Source organism: Hordeum vulgare, chromosome 2H, assembly GCF_904849725.1.
Source record: "Hordeum vulgare subsp. vulgare chromosome 2H, MorexV3_pseudomolecules_assembly, whole genome shotgun sequence".
NCBI lineage: Eukaryota > Viridiplantae > Streptophyta > Magnoliopsida > Poales > Poaceae > Hordeum > Hordeum vulgare.
Genome location: NC_058519.1, coordinates 640793326 through 640817700, shown reverse-complemented (window position 1 = coordinate 640817700; position 24375 = coordinate 640793326). Strand labels below are relative to the sequence as shown.

General features: G+C 46.0%; 1 protein-coding gene across 1 annotated transcript; it reads right to left on the bottom strand.

The window, feature by feature from the left end:
• Positions 1-22571: 22571 nt before the first annotated feature.
• Positions 22572-23976, bottom strand: LOC123431118 (peroxidase 2-like). The gene is made up of 3 exons (XM_045114951.1): positions 23830-23976; positions 23489-23746; positions 22572-23356 (listed from the first exon to the last, which is right to left on the bottom strand). The coding sequence occupies exons 2-3, from the start codon at positions 23726-23728 to the stop codon at positions 22592-22594; spliced, it is 1005 nt and encodes a 334-aa protein (XP_044970886.1). The 5' UTR covers positions 23729-23746; positions 23830-23976; the 3' UTR covers positions 22572-22591.
• Between the last annotated feature and the right edge of the window lie 399 nt (positions 23977-24375).

The window sequence follows — 24375 nt, the reverse complement described above, 5'->3', positions numbered from 1 at the left end:
TTCTAGAAACGCGTGGAAGAGTGGCTCATCAATTGGAACTGCCAGCGAACCTTTCTCAGGTTCACGATGTCTTCCATGTGTCTCAGCTCCGCCATTGCTTCAATGATCCTATTCGAGCAGTGGATCATGATATGCTTGAGCTGCAACAAGACCTCTCTTATAAGGAGCATCCGGTCCGCATTCGCGACCAGGCTGAAAGTAAGACTCGTCGCAAAGTCACCAAGTTCCTTAAAGTGTAGTGGTCAAATCATTCTCAAGATGAGGCCACTTGGGAACGCGAGGTTCATCTTCGTGATGAATACCCCGAGCTCTTTCCTTCTACCTCTTGATTCTCGGGACGAGAATTCTTGTTAGTAGGGGAGAGTTGTGACACCCCGGTAGTTAAGCTACAGTAACCGCACCCTAATGATGCTAGGTCATCATATTTAACTAAGGTAGATTGTCACTTAATAAAAATCAAAGTAATTATCATGTTTAAATTAAAGTCTATGGATGGAAGTTTTCGATTGCAGAAATAATAAAAGAATAAAAAATAGAATAAAAGAAAGTATTAAAAGAATAAAATAAATGGTAAGAGAATAATAATAATAATAGGAAAAAAAGATAAATAATAAAAGAAAAAGAAACAACAACAGAGAAACAAAAAAAAAAGCAAAACACCCCCACCCCTGGCCGAGCTGGGCCAAGAGGCCCAACTCGCGAGGCCCCAACCGCTCCCCCACCACCGAACCCTAGCACTCCCCTGCGTCCCCCCCCCCCCATCGCCTCCCAGTTCCCTGGACGCCACCACCCTCCCCATCGAGCCCCACCCCGCCCACGAGAGCCCCCCTTCGGCTCTCCTTCCCACCTACCGCAGCCCACACCCCACCAACCCCCACGCACCGACAGCCCCCACCTTCCCCACGAGAGCCCCCTCTCTCTCTCGGCTCTCTCCCTCCACACGATCTCCCTCTCCCCCCACGGGCCTCCCCTGCGCCACGCCCTCCTCTCCACCTCGCCCCCACCCCGGCCGGCGAGCTCCTTCCTCACCCCACCGCCAGCCTCTCCCTCCACCGGCCCTCCCCTGCAGCCTCTCCCCCACCGGCCCCTCTCCAACCCAAAGCCCCCCTGGCCACCCCACTCCGGCAGCCACCCCATCCCCATCGGCCGACCTCCCCATCCCCGAGGGGGCCCATCTCCAGCGGCCCTCACCTCTCCGGTGGCCGCGCCTCCCCGCCGGCGCATCGGCCGGGGTCCCCACCGACCATGGCGACCCCGTCATCGGGCCCCTCCCCGCCGGTTCTCCTTCGATCCACCGCGACCCCCGCGCCGGCCGGAGCCCCCGTTCGCGGCTCCATCCCGGGGGCCCTCCTCACCGGGGCCCCTCTCGGCGAACCTCCGGCTGGCTCCTCTTCGCCGGCACGACCGTCTTCACCGGAACCGCGTCACCACCGTGCCACCACCGTCACCACCTCGTCTTCCTCCTCGCCGTCACCTCCGCCTTCCCGCGAACTCCGGCTTCACCGGGTCGTCTCATCAACGTTGGTGAGCCCCTCCTCGGGCTACTCCCACCATCGCGTTCCCCTCACCGTTCCGGTTCCGTTCCGGCAAACGGGACTCCGATCCGTCGACGGTAGTGACCGGTAGGAAGGTTTGAACATGCGGTTCTTCCATGTTGTGTTAGCAGAGAGACTTCTCTCTGTTAACAGAGGGAGTTGTGTGAGAGATGTGAGATGTGAGATGTGAGAAAGAAATAAAAACAAATGATGTATTCGGTATGTATGTATGTATTTGATGCCCGTATTTATGTATGTATTTGCGTATATAGGTATGTGGAGGAATATGATATTTGTATTGTTATGTATCTATGAATAAAAATATGTATTTGGCCTAAAGCCACTTATCGGTGGGGCCAATGCATCCGTTGTCCATGACAGGGGGTCGCACGCGATAATTGAGAAAAGTGAACATTTAAAAAATATATAAATAAAAATAATGTTTTATTAAATAAGTAAATAGATATATCAGTTAATTAGTTAATTGGATAATTAGAATAATTAGAGTATGACACGTGGGCCCCCCACTAAATTAATCTAATTAATTAATATTTAATCTTAATTAAAACTTGTGCCTATGACGTTCGGGACCCGCTGGTCAGTTGACCAGTCAAATGTTGATGTCAGCATGACATCATGCTGATGTCATAATAGCTTTTTATTAAATTATTTAAATCTGTTTTTAATTCCTAATTATTGAATAAAACTTTAAAAATTAATATTAAATAATCCGTAAGTCAGATCAAAATATTTTCAACATGAAAGTTGATCAGCAAAATGAGACGAACCCGGATACACGGTCCATTCGTCTGTCACGCGTCCCTAGCATAGCAAACATGGAATATTTCCATCCTTTCCAGTATGACCGGTAGTAGCCCGAGACCGGGAAAATATCGTCGGATATTCTTCCGACCCGTCGATGACGGATGTTGCTGCGTTAGCTCTTGTCTAGCCTGCATCTTGCCATGTCATGCTTTGTGTTGGACCGTTGCTATTATTTATTGTTTCTTGCCCCTCTTCTTACCGGTAGACCCCAAGACTGACGCTGTTGCCGGGTACGTCTACGACCCTGCCGATCAGTCCTTTGCCGCAGAGCAGCAAGGCAAGCAAACCCCCTTGATCATTCCTATATCGCCTATGTCTTTCTTCCTACTGCTTGCATTAGTATTTTGCTACTGTTGTAGTTAGCTCCTATATCTGATGCATAGCCTACTTTTGATGAACTGCTACTTTCAGTCATGTACTTTAAATATGCTTAGTATAGGTGGAGCAGTCATCCCCTCTGACCCCGTAGTTCAGTTGCCCCGCTTGTTTTCAAATCTCGATCCCAGATCGACGAGCCAGACCCGACACAGCACATACACCCCCTTAGTTGTACGAGGCTACACAGATACTATCGGGTACCGAGGGTGACACCTCGCTAAGTACTCATGATGATATCTCTGTAGTATAGCTAGTCGGTCGTGGTTATCGAGGGTGATTCCTCTTTCACCATTCCTGACGATGCCTCTCTCGTGCAACCCCTCAAGTGTGGGACCCTCGAGGGTGATTCATCTAAGCCCACCTTGACGGGTACATCGTTCGGAATCCAACGAGGGTGATACCTCGGATTCCCCCCGATGTTACAACCACACAGTTACTCGACCATGTTACTGGGATCATTGGTGATTAGTTGTAAGACGGGTGGATTCCCGTGAGACTGTGTTGTTGGCCTAATTAAAATGTTAATGGATTTGGGTATTAGATCTGGGTGGGTCGAAGACCTTTTCGCACTAACCGGCTACGCGGGAAGAATTATGGGTACTCGGCGTCGCGGTATCAGCCGAAGCTTTTCAGATGTCAGCAATCGTAGTGGCGCGCGCCCGAGTGGTCCCGAGATGCATTGCGCTTGTGATTAAGGGATGCTAGGACTGACGTCGGCCGCCCTCGCATCGTGCAGGAGCGCGGAGGGGAACTGGGCCCATGAACCCTTTGCGCTTAGGATTTAGACCGACGGGCTGACCTCTCTGATTAGTCTTAGGTGGGGCTGCGACGTGTCGATATTCTGAGGCCGAGCAGGACCCGGAAAAGTATGTCCGGCCAGAGTGTTATCGAGCGTGACGGGACATGTGGTGCACCCCTGCTAGGATGAAAATTAACTATTCGGATAGCCGTGTCCACGGTTACAGGACGACTTGGAGTTGTGCCCCGATCTTATACAACTACAGTTGTTACTTAACTGGAAATAGTTTGCCTCGGGATTGCTTCCTCGCAGGAAGTCGAGGGAGGATCTTTAGGACTGACCTCACTTTATTATTGTTGTAACAATAGGACTATTAATGTTTTACCCCCTGTTCTACTCTCGTCTATTGCTGCAAGACCCTGAAGATGCTAGTCTTCGATAGGACTAGGCTTTCTCTCTCTATTCTCGCATTGCTGCAGTCAGTCCACATATAACACCCCCTTCTTTGATACTGGTGCATATTTAGCATAGTTCTGATGTAAGTCTTGCGAGTACTTTGGATGAGTACTCACCGCTGCTTTGCTCCCCCCTTTGTCCCCTTGATCCGTTGCTGCGACCAGATGATGGAGCCCAGGAGTGGAGTTTCCTGCCGACGCCTGCCGCCCCGATGGTGTCATCTTCGTGGAGGCCGCTGAAGCCCAGGAGTAGTTAGGAGGTTCCCAGGCAGGAGGCCTCGCCTTGTTCGATCGTGTTTTCTTTTGTGCTAGCCTTCTCTAAGGCACCCCATGTTTTATGTCTGTACTCAGATATTGTTGCTTCCGCTGACTCTTGTGTTTATCGAGCTTCCGTATTCTAGCCCTCGAGGCCCCTGGCTTGTAATATGAAGCTGATGTTATTTTATTTGTGTCTAGAGTTGTGTTGTGGTATCTTCCCGTGAGTCCTTGGGTTTGATCGTACGCATTTGCGTGTATGATTAGCGTACGATTAAACCGGGGGCGTCACATGTTGGTATCAGAGCCGACTGCCTGTTGGTAGCCTCCTTTCCAACTCCTTGGCCGAAGTTGAGTCTAGTGTTTGAAAAACTTTACTAACACTGATGTTGTGGCTTACGGGCCCACATCTCAATTGGGTGGTATTAGTATCTTTTACTCCTTTCCTATACTCTGGGCTCTACTCTCTCTTCCCTTTCGGGTTAAAGATTTTACTAACTCTAACATTAGGTTCGTGTAAATATTTCCTCCTGGGGAGTCTCGTATTTCAGACGATGGCTTGATCCGTCAGAAGACTTCGAAGATACACTCTGATGTTTCTCTCGAGAACTTGTGCCCATCGCTCTTGCGACTTCCCTTCCTCCGTCAACCACTATGGATGACTACGTACAAACGTCGCTCTTACTTTCTTCTCCAGTTGCTCTTGTTTTACGAGATGCAACAAATTATTTTATCGGGGATCCGTCCGTCATCAGTTGTCTTGGGTTTCGAGAGTTCTTCGAATTACTAATTGATCTTTCGGAATCCCCTGTAGCCTATTGCTTTTGACCTTTTTCACCTGCTTGTGTTAGGGTTAAATCCATATGTCTAGCCGCATTCATTAAATTCCTTTGTGAATTTCCTCTGGTCTTATCGTTTCTACTTTTTTTTGTGAATACGCACAATCATTTGTTGATACTTATGAATTATCTTCCGGCTTAGACGTCCTTCCAGATAGAACTGGTTCGCGACAAATCAACTTTGATTGATTTTCCATCTAAGTCCCTTCAACTTACTTGTGGTTGATCGGAGCATTTGATTATGATACACCAACCTGGAAATCTTAATTCCTTTGGTAGTTAAGTATCGATAATTTTCAGATGTTCTATAATTCGATGCCTTGCGTTTTACCCTCCCCCCTCTGATTGAGTACCGATACTCACATCAGATCATTTGTGGATTGCCAGACTCATTTGAGTTATTATCCGACGACATCCTTTTGCTTTAGGAAATTCTTGTGATTGCTCCCCCTGACACATGATGCCATTGGTAAAATTGTGTCTTCTCCCTTTGATAAATTGTATCCTATACTTTTGTCGGCCATGCTCTGTTGTCAAGCATGTGTTAATTACTCTTGAAGTTTGCGGTATATGTTCCTAATATGCCCCGACTGGTTGAGCCTATGCCTTCCTAAATCAATATGACTCGAAAAGTTTTCATGAGTCTTACTCTTCTGGAGCTTTGCCGAATATATTTTTAAAGCTACAACCTGATCAGAGGCGAGGAGTAAATTGCAGGTGATGCATTGATGAAGTGGGAGTCGACCTTGAACTTTGTGTTCATGCCCATGGAAACGACGTTGATCCTATCATAGAAACTTCTCGTATCAATAATCATTCATTATATGATTTGATCTGGTATATGTGATCTTGTCCTTTGCAATCATGGTTCCGACCATGTTGTCCGACAATGACTTCATTCTCAGGCGAGTTAAAGGTACATGTCTTCTTCAGATCAACACATCGGCCCAAGCCTTAACGTTGATCTACCTTCGAGTATTATCCCTCATATCTCGAGGATATCATGAGCCACATATTTTCTTGTGAGCTCCTCATCAACTATGATATTTTCATTAATTCCAGTTTTTCCTCGTGTTTGAGTTGTTGGACCCGCGAGTACATCGATAATGGAATCGTGTACGCATTGCGATTCAACAATTTTTAGTAATCTTCCTTGTTTACGAGTTTGTACTCGATCATCTCATTCCAAGCTGTTAAGCTACGTCATCATCGTCATGTTGGAGCTCGACCTTGCTATCTATTCCCTTCATCCCTCAAACACAATTCCAACTGTGTGTTAAGCTTGCATCGAGCTTTCCACATCATGTTGGTTGTCCTGAAAGGCAATCTCAATTCTAAGCTAGCAGTCTTATCTGTGATTCCGACAACCTCTTGCTTCACCATTCCCTTGCTTGATGTCGTCCCTGATTGATTACATCTTCGTGAAGTTCTCGACAATTGTGTCGTGATCATCATTAGCATTCTGAGCTCTTCCAGGGCACCGATCGGATGCATGATGAGAAATACCATCCTTGCCCCTCGATGATTGTATTATCATCGGCATCATTGTTTACCTCCCCTCCAACACAAACGTGTTCATGTTTTGTGTTGTCCCTTAAGACCCTTGCTATTCAACTTACGTTATCTTCTACCTTGGAGTATCACTATCCTTTCTGTCAAGAATGTTGTGAGCATCATTGCACCTCTTAAGAATTCTTGATATATTGATACTTCTCGACATCACCATTCATTTCTTGGTCCCGTGTTGTTTCTAACCGGTATACCGACAAATGAACTCTGATGTGTGATTCCCATACTTCTGTCAACCCTATCGCCTTGAGGTTAACAACTGATTGTTTCCTTCTTGGTGTGTTGGGTGTTGACTCATCATTTTAGCATTGGTTGTGCTACTCAACCCGTATTTCCGAGTGCACCCTTCGACCAATGTTTAATTGTTGTTGTTCCCTCGAGCATACGACATTATACCATTTGATTTGACAAATGCTATCTCCTTGATATTATAAATTTTGGAAGTTCAACACTGGCAAAACCTTGAGGGATTGCTGTTGAGCCTATCAGCCACACCCTCAACTTCTCCATGTTCGGCGATGAAGCTCTTGAAAGCATTATCCTTGTGCCTAGCTCATGAAGAATGTGCTTAATAGCAGAAATGTTTCCCCAAAGCTTATGTGCATTCTAGCCACCGTGAATATGTGGAAGTTTTGTTTCGCTTCCTCTCGGGAAATACCAAATCATTCACGCATGTGCGAAGTGTTGTATGTTTTGAAGATTTGTTATCTTCACTTCATATAACTTCTCTTAGCACGCGAAGCCACTGACTGATTTGATCAAGGAAAAGAAGTTCCTTCATAAGAGCTAATCGAGATTTGCACATGGAACATTGTTGTCCTCGATGATGGTTTCAAAATGAGAACTCAGTTGCGTTTTGACGTAAGAAGTCTATGTGGGCACGAATGTCTTGACATTATGTTCATATTTCTTACAATCGAACTCATGATTCAAGAATTGCTTGTATAGCTCATATCATGAGAATCTTGCATCTTCATCTTACTTCTCGGGTATCTTGAGTCTGAGGTGTCCCGACACCAATCAGGTCTGAATCTCGGGCAGATATGATGGTTGGAACATTTTCCCAATAACTATAACTTTGGTCTTTATGTAACCTGGTACGGTGATGTCTAGTCTGGCACACCGGGCCGAAGGGCCTATTGTTATAAATTCTTCCATATGTAAGATTCACCATCCTTTCATGCGGAAACTATATGACTTATTTCATAAGTTGATCGTCATGAATCTTCTTTGTATACCCCTAAGTCCAACCTTTATCTGATGACCATGTCGATGCTACCTCGAAGCATGGATGTGGTACTCCAAATTTCAACAGGAACATAGGAAGCACAATGCTAAATTATTCCTGATCAATTATCCCAAACCCTATGGCATGGGTAATAATCATGATTCTTCTTGCCTCTTTGTCAAAATGGTTATGTACTGGGTGACCTATCATGTATGCCATACCCTATGTTTTCCTCGGGAATGGTAGACTTTAATACTGTGTGTGTGAAATACATTCTCATTCCCTTTGGCCTTTTTGACCTTTCTTGTGGCATAACTTATCTAAGCAGTGTTAATTCCCTACTTAGGTAAAAATCTCGGTATACAACTCTGTCGGTAAGACCCTGTTACTATTGTGGATAACATTCCGTTAGCCGCCGGTGGACGAGAGCCTTGCCTATTGGTCCGCCTCGTTTCAACGAGCAGGAAAATGGTTCTCTTCGTCCCCCGCACTTGGTACTGACGTTGTTGCCAACATAACTGACAGGTTATCCTCTGACATGTCTTGCTACCAAGGCCGTATAATATGTCACCCCTCTACCTACTCCCGGCCCACATGGTGGACCTATAACCCAAAATTCCACAGGATTGAAACCTGGCTCTCCTGTACATCTTTGACTCCAAGGTATCCTTTGCACTTGGCTCATATGGAATTCCCGAGCCACCATTCAATGGACTGATCACTCTTTGGTCAGATGTTATCCAACATGCTAAAGACCAAGTTCGCATTAATTACGACAATCTGAAGGCTGTTCAGTCTCGTCAGAAGAATCAGTATGACCGTCATCCTCAGGATATGGTCTATCAACCTGGCGAAAAGACATATCTTCGTGTCACACCAATGAGAGGCGCGCACCGTTTTGTAATCAAGGGCAAGTTAGCTCCTCGCTATATTGGTCCTTTCACTGTTCTAGAAACGCGTGGAAGAGTGGCTCATCAATTGGAACTGCCAGCGAACCTTTCTCAGGTTCACGATGTCTTCCATGTGTCTCAGCTCCGCCATTGCTTCAATGATCCTATTCGAGCAGTGGATCATGATATGCTTGAGCTGCAACAAGACCTCTCTTATAAGGAGCATCCGGTCCGCATACGCGACCAGGCTGAATGTAAGACTCGTCGCAAAGTCACCAAGTTCCTTAAAGTGTAGTGGTCAAATCATTCTCAAGATGAGGCCACTTGGGAACGCGAGGTTCATCTTCGTGATGAATACCCCGAGCTCTTTCCTTCTACCTCTTGATTCTCGGGACGAGAATTCTTGTTAGTAGGGGAGAGTTGTGACACCCCGGTAGTTAAGCTACAGTAACCGCACCCTAATGATGCTAGGTCATCATATTTAACTAAGGTAGATTGTCACTTAATAAAAATCAAAGTAATTATCATGTTTAAATTAAAGTCTATCGATGGAAGTTTTCGATTGCAGAAATAATAAAAGAATAAAAAATAGAATAAAAGAAAGTATTAAAAGAATAAAATAAATGGTAAGAGAATAATAATAATAATAGGAAAAAAAGATAAATAATAAAAGAAAAAGAAACAACAACAGAGAAACAAAAAAAAAAGCAAAACACCCCCACCCCTGGCCGAGCTGGGCCAAGAGGCCCAACTCGCCAGGCCCCAACCGCTCCCCCACCACCGAACCCTAGCACTCCCCTGCGTTCCCCCCCCCATCGCCTCCCAGTTCCCTGGCCGCCACCACCCTCCCCATCGAGCCCCACCCCGCCCACGAGAGCCCCCCTTCGGCTCTCCTTCCCACCTACCGCAGCCCACACCCCACCAACCCCCACGCACCGACAGCCCCCACCTTCCCCACGAGAGCCCCCTCTCTCTCTCGGCTCTCTCCCTCCACACGATCTCCCTCTCCCCCCACGGGCCTCCCCTGCGCCACGCCCTCCTCTCCACCTCGCCCCCACCCCGGCCGGCGAGCTCCTTCCTCACCCCACCGCCAGCCTCTCCCTCCACCGGCCCTCCCCTGCAGCCTCTCCCCCACCGGCCCCTCTCCAACCCGAAGCCCCCCTGGCCACCCCACTCCGGCAGCCACCCCATCCCCATCGGCCGACCTCCCCATCCCCGAGGGGGCCCATCTCCAGCGGCCCTCACCTCTCCGGTGGCCGCGCCTCCCCGCCGGCGCATCGGTCGGGGTCCCCACCGACCATGGCGACCCCGTCATCGGGCCCCTCCCCGCCGGTTCTTCTCCGATCCACCGCGACCCCCGCGCCGGCCGGAGCCCCCGTTCGCGGCTCCATCCCGGGGGCCCTCCTCACCGGGGCCCCTCTCGGCGAACCTCCGGCTGGCTCCTCTTCGCCGGCACGACCGTCTTCACCGGAACCGCGTCACCACCGTGCCACCACCGTCACCGCCTCGTCTTCCTCCTCGCCGTCACCTCCGCCTTCCCGCGAACTCCGGCTTCACCGGGTCGTCTCATCAACGTTGGTGAGCCCCTCCTCGGGCTACTCCCACCATCGCGTTCCCCTCACCGTTCCGGTTCCGTTCCGGCAAACGGGACTCCGATCCGTCGACGGTAGTGACCGGTAGGAAGGTTTGAACATGCGGTTCTTCCATGTTGTGTTAGCAGAGAGACTTCTCTCTGTTAACAGAGGGAGTTGTGTGAGAGATGTGAGATGTGAGATGTGAGAAAGAAATAAAAACAAATGATGTATTCGGTATGTATGTATGTATTTGATGCCCGTATTTATGTATGTATTTGCGTATATAGGTATGTGGAGGAATATGATATTTGTATTGTTATGTATCTATGAATAAAAATATGTATTTGGCCTAAAGCCACTTATCGGTGGGGCCAATGCATCCGTTGTCCATGACAGGGGGTCGCACGCGATAATTGAGAAAAGTGAACATTTAAAAAATATATAAATAAAAATAATGTTTTATTAAATAAGTAAATAGATATATCAGTTAATTAGTTAATTGGATAATTAGAATAATTAGAGTATGACACGTGGGCCCCCCACTAAATTAATCTAATTAATTAATATTTAATCTTAATTAAAACTTGTGCCTATGACGTTCGGGACCCGCTGGTCAGTTGACCAGTCAAATGTTGATGTCAGCATGACATCATGCTGATGTCATAATAGCTTTTTATTAAATTATTTAAATCTGTTTTTAATTCCTAATTATTGAATAAAACTTTAAAAATTAATATTAAATAATCCGTAAGTCAGATCAAAATATTTTCAACATGAAAGTTGATCAGCAAAATGAGACGAACCCGGATACACGGTCCATTCGTCTGTCACGCGTCCCTAGCATAGCAAACATGGAATATTTCCATCCTTTCCAGTATGACCGGTAGTAGCCCGAGACCGGGAAAATATCGTCGGATATTCTTCCGACCCGTCGATGACGGATGTTGCTGCGTTAGCTCTTGTCTAGCCTGCATCTTGCCATGTCATGCTTTGTGTTGCACCGTTGCTATTATTTATTGTTTCTTGCCCCTCTTCTTACCGGTAGACCCCAAGACTGACGCTGTTGCCGGGTACGTCTACGACCCTGCCGATCAGTCCTTTGCCGCAGAGCAGCAAGGCAAGCAAACCCCCTTGATCATTCCTATATCGCCTATGTCTTTCTTCCTACTGCTTGCATTAGTATTTTGCTACTGTTGTAGTTAGCTCCTATATCTGATGCATAGCCTACTTTTGATGAACTGCTACTTTCAGTCATGTACTTTAAATATGCTTAGTATAGGTGGAGCAGTCATCCCCTCTGACCCCGTAGTTCAGTTGCCCCGCTTGTTTTCAAATCTCGATCCCAGATCGACGAGCCAGACCCGACACAGCACATACACCCCCTTAGTTGTACGAGGCTACACAGATACTATCGGGTACCGAGGGTGACACCTCGCTAAGTACTCATGATGATATCTCTGTAGTATAGCTAGTCGGTCGTGGTTATCGAGGGTGATTCCTCTTTCACCATTCCTGACGATGCCTCTCTCGTGCAACCCCTCAAGTGTGGGACCCTCGAGGGTGATTCATCTAAGCCCACCTTGACGGGTACATCGTTCGGAATCCAACGAGGGTGATACCTCGGATTCCCCCCGATGTTACAACCACACAGTTACTCGACCATGTTACTGGGATCATTGGTGATTAGTTGTAAGACGGGTGGATTCCCGTGAGACTGTGTTGTTGGCCTAATTAAAATGTTAATGGATTTGGGTATTAGATCTGGGTGGGTCGAAGACCTTTTCGCACTAACCGGCTACGCGGGAAGAATTATGGGTACTCGGCGTCGCGGTATCAGCCGAAGCTTTTCAGATGTCAGCAATCGTAGTGGCGCGCGCCCGAGTGGTCCCGAGATGCATTGCGCTTGTGATTAAGGGATGCTAGGACTGACGTCGGCCGCCCTCGCATCGTGCAGGAGCGCGGAGGGGAACTGGGCCCATGAACCCTTTGCGCTTAGGATTTAGACCGACGGGCTGACCTCTCTGATTAGTCTTAGGTGGGGCTGCGACGTGTCGATATTCTGAGGCCGAGCAGGACCCGGAAAAGTATGTCCGGCCAGAGTGTTATCGAGCGTGACGGGACATGTGGTGCACCCCTGCTAGGATGAAAATTAACTATTCGGATAGCCGTGTCCACGGTTACAGGACGACTTGGAGTTGTGCCCCGATCTTATACAACTACAGTTGTTACTTAACTGGAAATAGTTTGCCTCGGGATTGCTTCCTCGCAGGAAGTCGAGGGAGGATCTTTAGGACTGACCTCACTTTATTATTGTTGTAACAATAGGACTATTAATGTTTTACCCCCTGTTCTACTCTCGTCTATTGCTGCAAGACCCTGAAGATGCTAGTCTTCGATAGGACTAGGCTTTCTCTCTCTATTCTCGCATTGCTGCAGTCAGTCCACATATAACACCCCCTTCTTTGATACTGGTGCATATTTAGCATAGTTCTGATGTAAGTCTTGCGAGTACTTTGGATGAGTACTCACCGCTGCTTTGCTCCCCCCTTTGTCCCCTTGATCCGTTGCTGCGACCAGATGATGGAGCCCAGGAGTGGAGTTTCCTGCCGACGCCTGCCGCCCCGATGGTGTCATCTTCGTGGAGGCCGCTGAAGCCCAGGAGTAGTTAGGAGGTTCCCAGGCAGGAGGCCTCGCCTTGTTCGATCGTGTTTTCTTTTGTGCTAGCCTTCTCTAAGGCACCCCATGTTTTATGTCTGTACTCAGATATTGTTGCTTCCGCTGACTCTTGTGTTTATCGAGCTTCCGTATTCTAGCCCTCGAGGCCCCTGGCTTGTAATATGAAGCTGATGTTATTTTATTTGTGTCTAGAGTTGTGTTGTGGTATCTTCCCGTGAGTCCTTGGGTTTGATCGTACGCATTTGCGTGTATGATTAGCGTACGATTAAACCGGGGGCGTCACATGTTGGTATCAGAGCCGACTGCCTGTTGGTAGCCTCCTTTCCAACTCCTTGGCCGAAGTTGAGTCTAGTGTTTGAAAAACTTTACTAACACTGATGTTGTGGCTTACGGGCCCACATCTCAATTGGGTGGTATTAGTATCTTTTACTCCTTTCCTATACTCTGGGCTCTACTCTCTCTTCCCTTTCGGGTTAAAGATTTTACTAACTCTAACATTAGGTTCGTGTAAATATTTCCTCCTGGGGAGTCTCGTATTTCAGACGATGGCTTGATCCGTCAGAAGACTTCGAAGATACACTCTGATGTTTCTCTCGAGAACTTGTGCCCATCGCTCTTGCGACTTCCCTTCCTCCGTCAACCACTATGGATGACTACGTACAAACGTCGCTCTTACTTTCTTCTCCAGTTGCTCTTGTTTTACGAGATGCAACAAATTATTTTATCGGGGATCCGTCCGTCATCAGTTGTCTTGGGTTTCGAGAGTTCTTCGAATTACTAATTGATCTTTCGGAATCCCCTGTAGCCTATTGCTTTTGACCTTTTTCACCTGCTTGTGTTAGGGTTAAATCCATATGTCTAGCCGCATTCATTAAATTCCTTTGTGAATTTCCTCTGGTCTTATCGTTTCTACTTTTTTTTGTGAATACGCACAATCATTTGTTGATACTTATGAATTATCTTCCGGCTTAGACGTCCTTCCAGATAGAACTGGTTCGCGACAAATCAACTTTGATTGATTTTCCATCTAAGTCCCTTCAACTTACTTGTGGTTGATCGGAGCATTTGATTATGATACACCAACCTGGAAATCTTAATTCCTTTGGTAGTTAAGTATCGATAATTTTCAGATGTTCTATAATTCGATGCCTTGCGTTTTACCCTCCCCCCTCTGATTGAGTACCGATACTCACATCAGATCATTTGTGGATTGCCAGACTCATTTGAGTTATTATCCGACGACATCCTTTTGCTTTAGGAAATTCTTGTGATTGCTCCCCCTGACACATGATGCCATTGGTAAAATTGTGTCTTCTCCCTTTGATAAATTGTATCCTATACTTTTGTCGGCCATGCTCTGTTGTCAAGCATGTGTTAATTACTCTTGAAGTTTGCGGTATATGTTCCTAATATGCCCCGACTGGTTGAGCCTATGCCTTCCTAAATCAATATGACTCGAAAAGTTTTCATGAGTCTTACTCTTCTGGAGCTTTGCCGAATATATTTTTAAAGCTACAACCTGATCAGAGGCGAGGAGTAAATTGCAGGTGATGCATTGATGAAGTGGGAGTCGACCTTGAACTTTGTGTTCATGCCCATGGAAACGACGTTGATCCTATCATAGAAACTTCTCGTATCAATAATCATTCATTATATGATTTGATCTGGTATATGTGATCTTGTCCTTTGCAATCATGGTTCCGACCATGTTGTCCGACAATGACTTCATTGTCAGGCGAGTTAAAGGTACATGTCTTCTTCAGATCAACACATCGGCCCAAGCCTTAACGTTGATCTACCTTCGAGTATTATCCCTCATATCTCGAGGATATCATGAGCCACATATTTTCTTGTGAGCTCCTCATCAACTATGATATTTTCATTAATTCCAGTTTTTCCTCGTGTTTGAGTTGTTGGACCCGCGAGTACATCGATAATGGAATCGTGTACGCATTGCGATTCAACAATTTTTAGTAATCTTCCTTGTTTACGAGTTTGTACTCGATCATCTCATTCCAAGCTGTTAAGCTACGTCATCATCGTCATGTTGGAGCTCGACCTTGCTATCTATTCCCTTCATCCCTCAAACACAATTCCAACTGTGTGTTAAGCTTGCATCGAGCTTTCCACATCATGTTGGTTGTCCTGAAAGGCAATCTCAATTCTAAGCTAGCAGTCTTATCTGTGATTCCGACAACCTCTTGCTTCACCATTCCCTTGCTTGATGTCGTCCCTGATTGATTACATCTTCGTGAAGTTCTCGACAATTGTGTCGTGATCATCATTAGCATTCTGAGCTCTTCCAGGGCACCGATCGGATGCATGATGAGAAATACCATCCTTGCCCCTCGATGATTGTATTATCATCGGCATCATTGTTTACCTCCCCTCCAACACAAACGTGTTCATGTTTTGTGTTGTCCCTTAAGACCCTTGCTATTCAACTTACGTTATCTTCTACCTTGGAGTATCACTATCCTTTCTGTCAAGAATGTTGTGAGCATCATTGCACCTCTTAAGAATTCTTGATATATTGATACTTCTCGACATCACCATTCATTTCTTGGTCCCGTGTTGTTTCTAACCGGTATACCGACAAATGAACTCTGATGTGTGATTCCCATACTTCTGTCAACCCTATCGCCTTGAGGTTAACAACTGATTGTTTCCTTCTTGGTGTGTTGGGTGTTGACTCATCATTTTAGCATTGGTTGTGCTACTCAACCCGTATTTCCGAGTGCACCCTTCGACCAATGTTTAATTGTTGTTGTTCCCTCGAGCATACGACATTATACCATTTGATTTGACAAATGCTATCTCCTTGATATTATAAATTTTGGAAGTTCAACACTGGCAAAACCTTGAGGGATTGCTGTTGAGCCTATCAGCCACACCCTCAACTTCTCCATGTTCGGCGATGAAGCTCTTGAAAGCATTATCCTTGTGCCTAGCTCATGAAGAATGTGCTTAATAGCAGAAATGTTTCCCCAAAGCTTATGTGCATTCTAGCCACCGTGAATATGTGGAAGTTTTGTTTCGCTTCCTCTCGGGAAATACCAAATCATTCACGCATGTGCGAAGTGTTGTATGTTTTGAAGATTTGTTATCTTCACTTCATATAACTTCTCTTAGCACGCGAAGCCACTGACTGATTTGATCAAGGAAAAGAAGTTCCTTCATAAGAGCTAATCGAGATTTGCACATGGAACATTGTTGTCCTCGATGATGGTTTCAAAATGAGAACTCAGTTGCGTTTTGACGTAAGAAGTCTATGTGGGCACGAATGTCTTGACATTATGTTCATATGTCTTACAATCGAACTCATGATTCAAGAATTGCTTGTATAGCTCATATCATGAGAATCTTGCATCTTCATCTTACTTCTCGGGTATCTTGAGTCTGAGGTGTCCCGACACCAATCAGGTCTGAATCTCGGGCAGATATGATGGTTGGAACATTTTCCCAATAACTATAACTTTGGTCTTTATGTAACCTGGTACGGTGATGTCTAGTCTGGCACACCGGGCCGAAGGTCCTATTGTTATAAATTCTTCCATATGTAAGATTCACCATCCTTTCATGCGGAAACTATATGACTTATTTCATAAGTTGATCGTCATGAATCTTCTTTGTATACCCCTAAGTCCAACCTTTATCTGATGACCATGTCGATGCTACCTCGAAGCATGGATGTGGTACTCCAAATTTCAACAGGAACATAGGAAGCGCAATGCTAAATTATTCCTGATCAATTATCCCAAACCCTATGGCATGGGTAAACATCATGATTCTTCTTGCCTCTTTGTCAAAATGGTTATGTACTGGATGACCTATCATGTATGCCATACCCTATGTTTTCCTCGGGAATGGTAAACTTTAATACTGTGTGTGTGAAATACATTCTCATTCCCTTTGGCCTTTTTGACCTTTCTTGTGGCATAACTTATCTAAGCAGTGTTAATTCCCTGCTTAGGTAAAAATCTCGGTATACAACTCTGTCGGTAAGACCCTGTTACTATTGTGGATAACATTCCGTTAGCCGCCGGTGGACGAGAGCCTTGCCTATTGGTCCGCCTCGTTTCAACGAGCAGGAAAATGGTTCTGTTCGTCCCCCGCACTTGGTACTAACGTTGTTGCCAACATAACTGACAGGTTATCGTAGTGGCGCGCGCCCGAGTGGTCCCGAGATGCATTGCGCTTGTGATTAAGGGATGCTAGGACTGACCTCGGCCGCCCTCGCATTGTGCAGGAGCGCGGAGGGGAACTGGGCCCATGAACCCTTTGCGCTTAGGATTTAGACCGGCGGGTTGACCTCTCTGATTAGTCTTAGGTGGGGCTGCGACGTGTCGATATTCCGAGGCCGGGCAGGACCCAGAAAAGTATGTCCGGCCAGAGTGTTATCGAGCGTGACGGGGCATGTGGTGCACCCCTGCAGGGATGAAAATTAACTATTCGGATAGCCATGTGCACGGTTACAGGACGACTTGGAGTTGTGCCCCGATCTTATACATCTACAATTGTTCCTTAACTGGAATTAGTTTGCATCGGGATTGCTTCCTCGCAGGGAGTCGAGGGAGGATCTTTAGGCGTGACCTCACTTTATTATTGTTGTAACAATATGACTATTAATGTTTTACCCCCTGTTCTACTCTCGTCTATTGCTGCAAGACCCTGAAGATGCTAGTCTTCGATAGGACTAGGATTTCTCTCTCTATTCTCGCATTGCTGCAGTCAGTCCACATATAACACCCCCCTTCTTTGATACTGGTGCATATTTAGCATAGTTCTGATGTAAGTCTTGCGTGTACTTTGGATGAGTACTCACCGCTGCTTTGCTCCCCCCTTTGTCCCCTTGATCCGTTGCTGTGATCAGATGATGGAGCCCAGGAGTGGAGTTTCCTGCCGACGCCTGCCGCCCCGATGGTGTCATCTTCATGGAGGCCGCTGAAGCCCAGGAGTAGTTAGGAGGTTCCCAGGCAGGAGGCCTCGCCTCGTTCGATCGTGTTTTCTTTTGTGCTAGCCTTCTCTAAGGCACCCCATGTTTTATGTCTGTACTCAGATATTGTTGCTTCTGCTGACTCGTGTGTTTATCGAGCTTCCGTATTCTAGCCCTCGAGGCCCCTGGCTTGTAATATGAAGCTGATGTTATTTTATTTGTGTTTAGAGTTGTGTTGTGATATCTTCCCGTGAGTCCTTGGGTTTGATCGTACGCATTTGCGTGTATGATTAGCGTACGATTAAACCAGGGGCGTCACAGGTGAGTCCCTCCACTCCTCCTCGTCGCATCCCCCCTCTCTTCCTCACCATGTTCCCTCTCTCGCTCAGATCCATTGTCGCTCGAGCACCGAGACGCCATGGACGAGATGACTACTTCCTCCCCTGCTCTGAGTCCATGGGGGCGCGACCTGGACAGATCCACGATGCAGCAGTAAGGGCTCCCCTCCTCTAACTTCCATCAACAGCGGGGTAAGCTCAATGTTTCCTGGATCCAAACCGTTTCCTTCGTTCTATCTATGATTCCCATGTTTCCCCCTATGTTCGATTGACTCAATCTAGGGCTGTAGGCGGCCTCCATAGACGAGGAAACGAAAGGAGGACAAGCATCTCCTGATGCCCAGTGCTCCTCAAGGCCCAAGGACAAGAAACGACAAAAAACGTCTTCTTTCATTCAGCACAAGGACACGCAGCGGGTGTGACAATAGCAGATGCATCCATGTGTTTTGTTTATACTCTGTAGCTAGTTATATTGCAATTAGCAGCATATCTGGTTGTATGAACATGATGTAAAGACCGTGAGAGGCTAATTTATGTCTATCTTTGAAGAATTCAGTTTGTTTCATTTGAAATATTTATCGTTTGTGTACTATGAAAATGTGAGAAAAAGAAGTTGATGAGTTGGACCAACAAGGCCAAGGTCCAAAAAGTAAATGAAGTGAGAAAAAGTCGAGACCCAATAAAAAATGATTGTAAAAATGTTGATGCCCCCAAAGGAAATGGACTGTAAAAGGCTTAATCCCAAAAAAGAAATACCACATCCCAGAAAACAAAAAAGGCTAAAATGTTGGGTCTGGCCCATGTAGTTGACAAAAATTAATAGGAAAAATAAATATAAAAAGGTTGAATTGTTGGGCTCGGCCATGTAAAACATCAAACTGGAACGGGTTGATTCTTATCAATGACCAATCCAATTGGTCGTAACTTTGCCACGTCACCTTGCCACATTGGATCCGACGTGGCGTGGGCAGACAACCAGTGACCAAAACAATTAGTCGTAGAACCAACGACCTTTCTGTTTGGTCATAAATGTCTATGACTATTCCAAAAGGAAGGTCGTTACAGTTCATTAGAGATGGTCAACTTTTGACCAACCCATTTTGATCGTAAAACGGTCACAAATGGAAATCAACGACCATTCACTGACCAATATTGAAGGTCACAAGTTGACATATTTCTTGTAGTGGGTGTTCCATATTGCAAGCCTAGGCCTAACCAAATCCTGTTTGAACAACACATTGGAGGTGAAATGCCTAACAACACTAGAAATTTTTTGTTGTGTTTATTATGTACATGTTTTACATTTGCGCTTCGTTGATGGCCATGTGATGTATATATGCATCCGTCTTGGAGTTAAAATCACTGTTTTGTCCACTCGCATAGATTGGGATTTTTTGTTCCGTGGAAACAGATTTATAATTTTAATTAGGTTTCAAAAGGGAAAGACAAGGCACAACATGAAAGACGAGGCCCAGATAGACTACCAAAGGAATAAAACAAAAGGACTATATTACTTATACTAATGGAGGGCCAGATTTTAATAGTACTCCAATGCGTTCAATGGAGTACAAGGGTAACATAAAAATTCTCAATCTCATAACACATTGAGTTTTTGTTTAATTTCTGCCTCCGATGTACTTGACTTAGATTGTAGCTTCACTATAGAATGTGTAAATATGTAGTAATAACCTGTTTTGGGGTCTTTGTTTGAAAAAAGCTTATTTGGGGTGCTTTGTTTCACAAAAAAACTTGTTTGGGGTCTTATAGAGTAAAGAAGGTCGTCGGTCATTGCCATTTAACACTTCTTGTTAAAGTATACGGAGTGCTAGATGTTTTTTATACTTAATCTCACATTGCGGACGTTGAAGCATCTTGGGAAGTTGAAATTGCAAAGTTCTCATGTGTTAAGTGCTTCACATTGAGCCTTTGGGGCAGAGCTTCTGCTTCGTGTCCACGCTAAAGCTAGTGAATTGAAGCTTGAATTTGGGTATGAAAATCGTGAGACTAGCCTATGGTTGGACTCGTTATAATCAACGCACGTGCGACCTTTCCTTTTTGAAGGCTTAGTCTAGAAACTGTGTACTTGTTGATTGATGTTGTCTTTGACCATAGGGTTAGTGATTGCTTGGTGGAGTTGTTGTCGCGTCGCACGCGGCCTCAGATTTTTCTTTTTGGTCAAATTTGTTCAATTGTTAGATTTTATTTCTTGAATAGTTTTTGTCAAAGGGCGCTTTTATTAGCTCAAAATATTGAATCAAGCGGAATCAATGATATTGAACAACATCCGACATGTGCATAACTAATATGTACACAACAAACATGAACAAGTTTGAATAAATAAATACATAAACAAAACCTCATATTGGCGGAAGTATAGTCCTATTAGACCGAAATTATGTCTATGTCGAAGAAGGAGGTGGACCAAGCCGGAGATTATGTTGCCACCAATGTTTGGTAAAAACCTACCTGGTCACTCGCGCTGACCGCATACACACCGCCTTAAACAATGGTTGATACTAGACCAAATACTAAGCCAATGCATACAACAACAAAAAACCTGCAAAGGAGAAGGAGTTTTACCATTGAAAACAATGTCATTTCTACATACCCAAAGTGACCGTAATAAGGCAGACTTTCCCATCCTTATTAGCGTGCAAAATCTATTTGGTATACCATCAAGCTGGTGAACATATATATTGGCAAGACTCATCGGCGGATACATATTGGACGTCATATGGATGACTCCTCATGTAGAATTTGCAAACTTGAATTGGATGAAGAGGTGTTTACTTGTTTTGTCATGAGTATATAAACTACACTTCTTACCTTCCGTGCCAGTTGCGACGAGCGAGATTGTCTTTAGTTAATACAACTCCCCTACGAAGCTACCACATGAAAATATTGATATTTAAAGGCATCTCCGACCTCCATATATTATTATTATTATCATCCACTAGAATCTCTGAGTGCATGACGACACGATACATAGAGTCAATTGTGAATGACCCGGATGTCATGACATTCCAACGAAATACATCCCGCCCATGTGCCAGGTTAATTGAATGCAAACGGGATAAACGATGTTTCCATGCCGTAAGGCGGGGCCCAACTAGATCCCTTTGGAATGAAACATCCGGAGAGGAGGAGCTGAGCACCTGCGCAAGGGTGTCATTCTTATCGCGGGTGATGCAATACAAGGTTGGATACTTTTCCCCGTGAGTGGCAGTTTCCAACCACTTATCCTACCAAAAACATATCTCACAGTCGTCCTTTATCATGATAGATCCAAAGAGGGAGGAAATGTTTGTTTGCCGCCATCAGGCCAGCACAAAAATGTGAGTTCCCTGGCTAAAGTAGTCCAATCTTTGGAGGACCCCTTTGGAGAGCTAGAAGAAAGAAAACATTTATAGAGTACCATGTTTGTAAGAACATAAATTATCATCACTAGTCGTCCTTCAACGAAGAGCAACTTCCTTTTACAACTGTTCAAACATTTACCTAAGTGCTCTTCGTCGTGCTTCCACTCCAAGTTAGTGAGGCACTGATAATGAATTGGGATTCCTAAATATTTAATTGGAAATTGGCCTTGCACACAACCAAACAAGTGCAGCCGCCTCCTTAGTCTCTCCAAAACGCAATTAATTTTATGAAAGTTAATCTTAAGACCTGACATTCGCTCAAAGGCTGAAAGCAAAAGTTCCAGATTACGAGCCTTATCCAGGTCATGTTTCACAAGGAGAATTGTATCATCGGTATATTGCAAAATTCATAGCCCCCCTCCACAAAGTGTGTCTCCACTCCTGCAGTTTGACCGTCCTATTTGCCGTGCTCTATCAAAGTAGCCAACGTGTGAGGGGAAATGTTAAATAATAATGGAGACAATGAATCACCCTGACATAGGCCCTTTTTCATTTGGAAGTAGTGTCCTATGTCATTATCGATTTTCATAATCACACTACTTTCGAAAACGAAGGTTTGGATCCGCTCACATTATTTATCTTCCTTTTCGATGCAGAGAACGGGGTTATCCTCTTTTTAAAGAAGAAATTGTGTTTAACTTGATCGGAGTGCTTAATGTGAAGCACTTAACACATGGGAAGGAGGGGGAGGAGACATGAAAAAGAGAAACCAAAATTAATCGGTGGGATCTCCATTTAATGACAAGGCTTAAGAATGTGCTATAGAAAACAAACAGTGTGAAGCATCAAGTTCGATACAGAAGACTCGAAAACAAAATTAACAAAACGAAATACACTAGTTGTAAGAAAAACAATAGCGAATCATCGTCGGTGGTACAGGTTCCTTTGATATATATATATATATATATATATGGAGGCGTCCCATCGATGCATGGCTAGCCTCTGTTAGTGACGTGGCATAGCTTTCTGATCTCACCCTCGGCGGTGCCAGTGAGGGCGTCGAGCGAGCTCATCTTACGCATGGCGGCGGCGAAGCTGGCGGCCCACCTCCGCTGGTTCATCGCGTTGTCCTCCACCATCCGCCGCGTCTGGTCGTCGTCGATGAGCGCCCAGTCCGAGTTGAAGAGCACCCTGCCGGCGAGCACGTTCTCAAAGTACTGGCCGTCGAGGTCTCCCGACGTCGCGATGTCCTGCTCAATCCATTTCTCCGTCCCGGCGTCCTCGGGGCACTGCCACTGCATGTAGGTGCCGTAGCTCCAGTCCATGGTCTCGTTCACTGTGGGGTGAATCCGGTCCCGGAAGGACGAGCAGTGCACGCGTCCAATGGAGTGCGCGCCGGAGAGGACGACGAGCTCCTCCCTGCTGAAGCCCTTGGAGGCGAAGGCGCGAACGAGGTCGTCGAGCTGGGCGAACGGCGGGGGCAGGTTCCGGTTGGCGTCGGCGGCGTTGGAGGTGAGCCCGTCGCGGCGGCCCGAGGGGACGCTGTAGCTGATCGCGCCGGAGCTGAGGATGTAGGCCGCGTCTCGGGCGGCAAAGGCGAGGATGTCCGCGCACGACACGGTGCCGGGGCACGCGCCCTCGAGCCGGCTCTTGGCCTCGTCGACCACGTCGATCCCACGGAGGCCGCCGTTGGCCGGCGAGGCCTTCTCCGGGTTCGGGTTGACGGGGCTCGGATCGATGAGGACGGAAGCATCACAACCCTATGTATAATCAGGCAACAACAACAGTTTCAACAAGTTTTACACACACACACACACACACACACACACACACACACACACACATACACACACACACAAAAGATCAACTTAACTCACGTACGCAGCACGTACCTTGACAAAGCAATCATGGAAGTGGAGGCGGATGAGACCTGCGCCGGAGCCACCGTCGCCGAACCGGGAGACATGCTGCTCGACGACGTCCCACACAACGGCCTCGACGTCGACGTTGCAATTGGTGCTGGCGCTGTAGAACCCGTCCTGCAGGGCGGCGTGGGCGGACGGTGGCAGCAGCCCATGCAGAGCCACCAGGAGTAGCAGCACTACCAGCTGGTTCATGCCTACTCCTGCCATCTTTCCTTCTGCACCTACCTACACGATGCTTAATTAAGTAAGTAAGATGGCAAACTCAAAAAAACAGAAGCTGAAATAGCTAGCTAGACAGCTAGTCGTACGTACGTGAGTGTATATATCCTGGGTATCCAAGTATACACAGGATGAAGTAAGTGGAAAGATATGTAGATATCGATCTGGTGACTTGCTTGTGCTTGATATGAGGTACCTACATTGAGGAGGTATATATAGTGAGAGAGTTGGAGACGCTTGGAACGTGGCCCCTCGCGTCCAGCAAGCTTGGATCATGGTGCGAACTCGTGTGGATCCTTTGACTCTGCTAGCCGCCTGCTGATAATTTCGGCATTCTCAGGTTGCAAGGCATGATGGGCAGCGAGGATATATATGCGCACATGAGGAGAATATATCACCACCTAATTCCATGTGAAACATGGTATTTCTGTGCTTAATTAATTCTTGACAGGGGAAAGTACTCCCTCCTTCTCCAAATACATGTCAAAAAATGAATAAAATAAATATATATCTAGAACTAAAATAAATCTACATATTACAGATACATTTATTTCTTCGATAAGTAATTTTAAACCATGTATTTTTTCACTTAGCTATATATACATGTAAGGGCATCTCCAAGACGGAACCCGCAA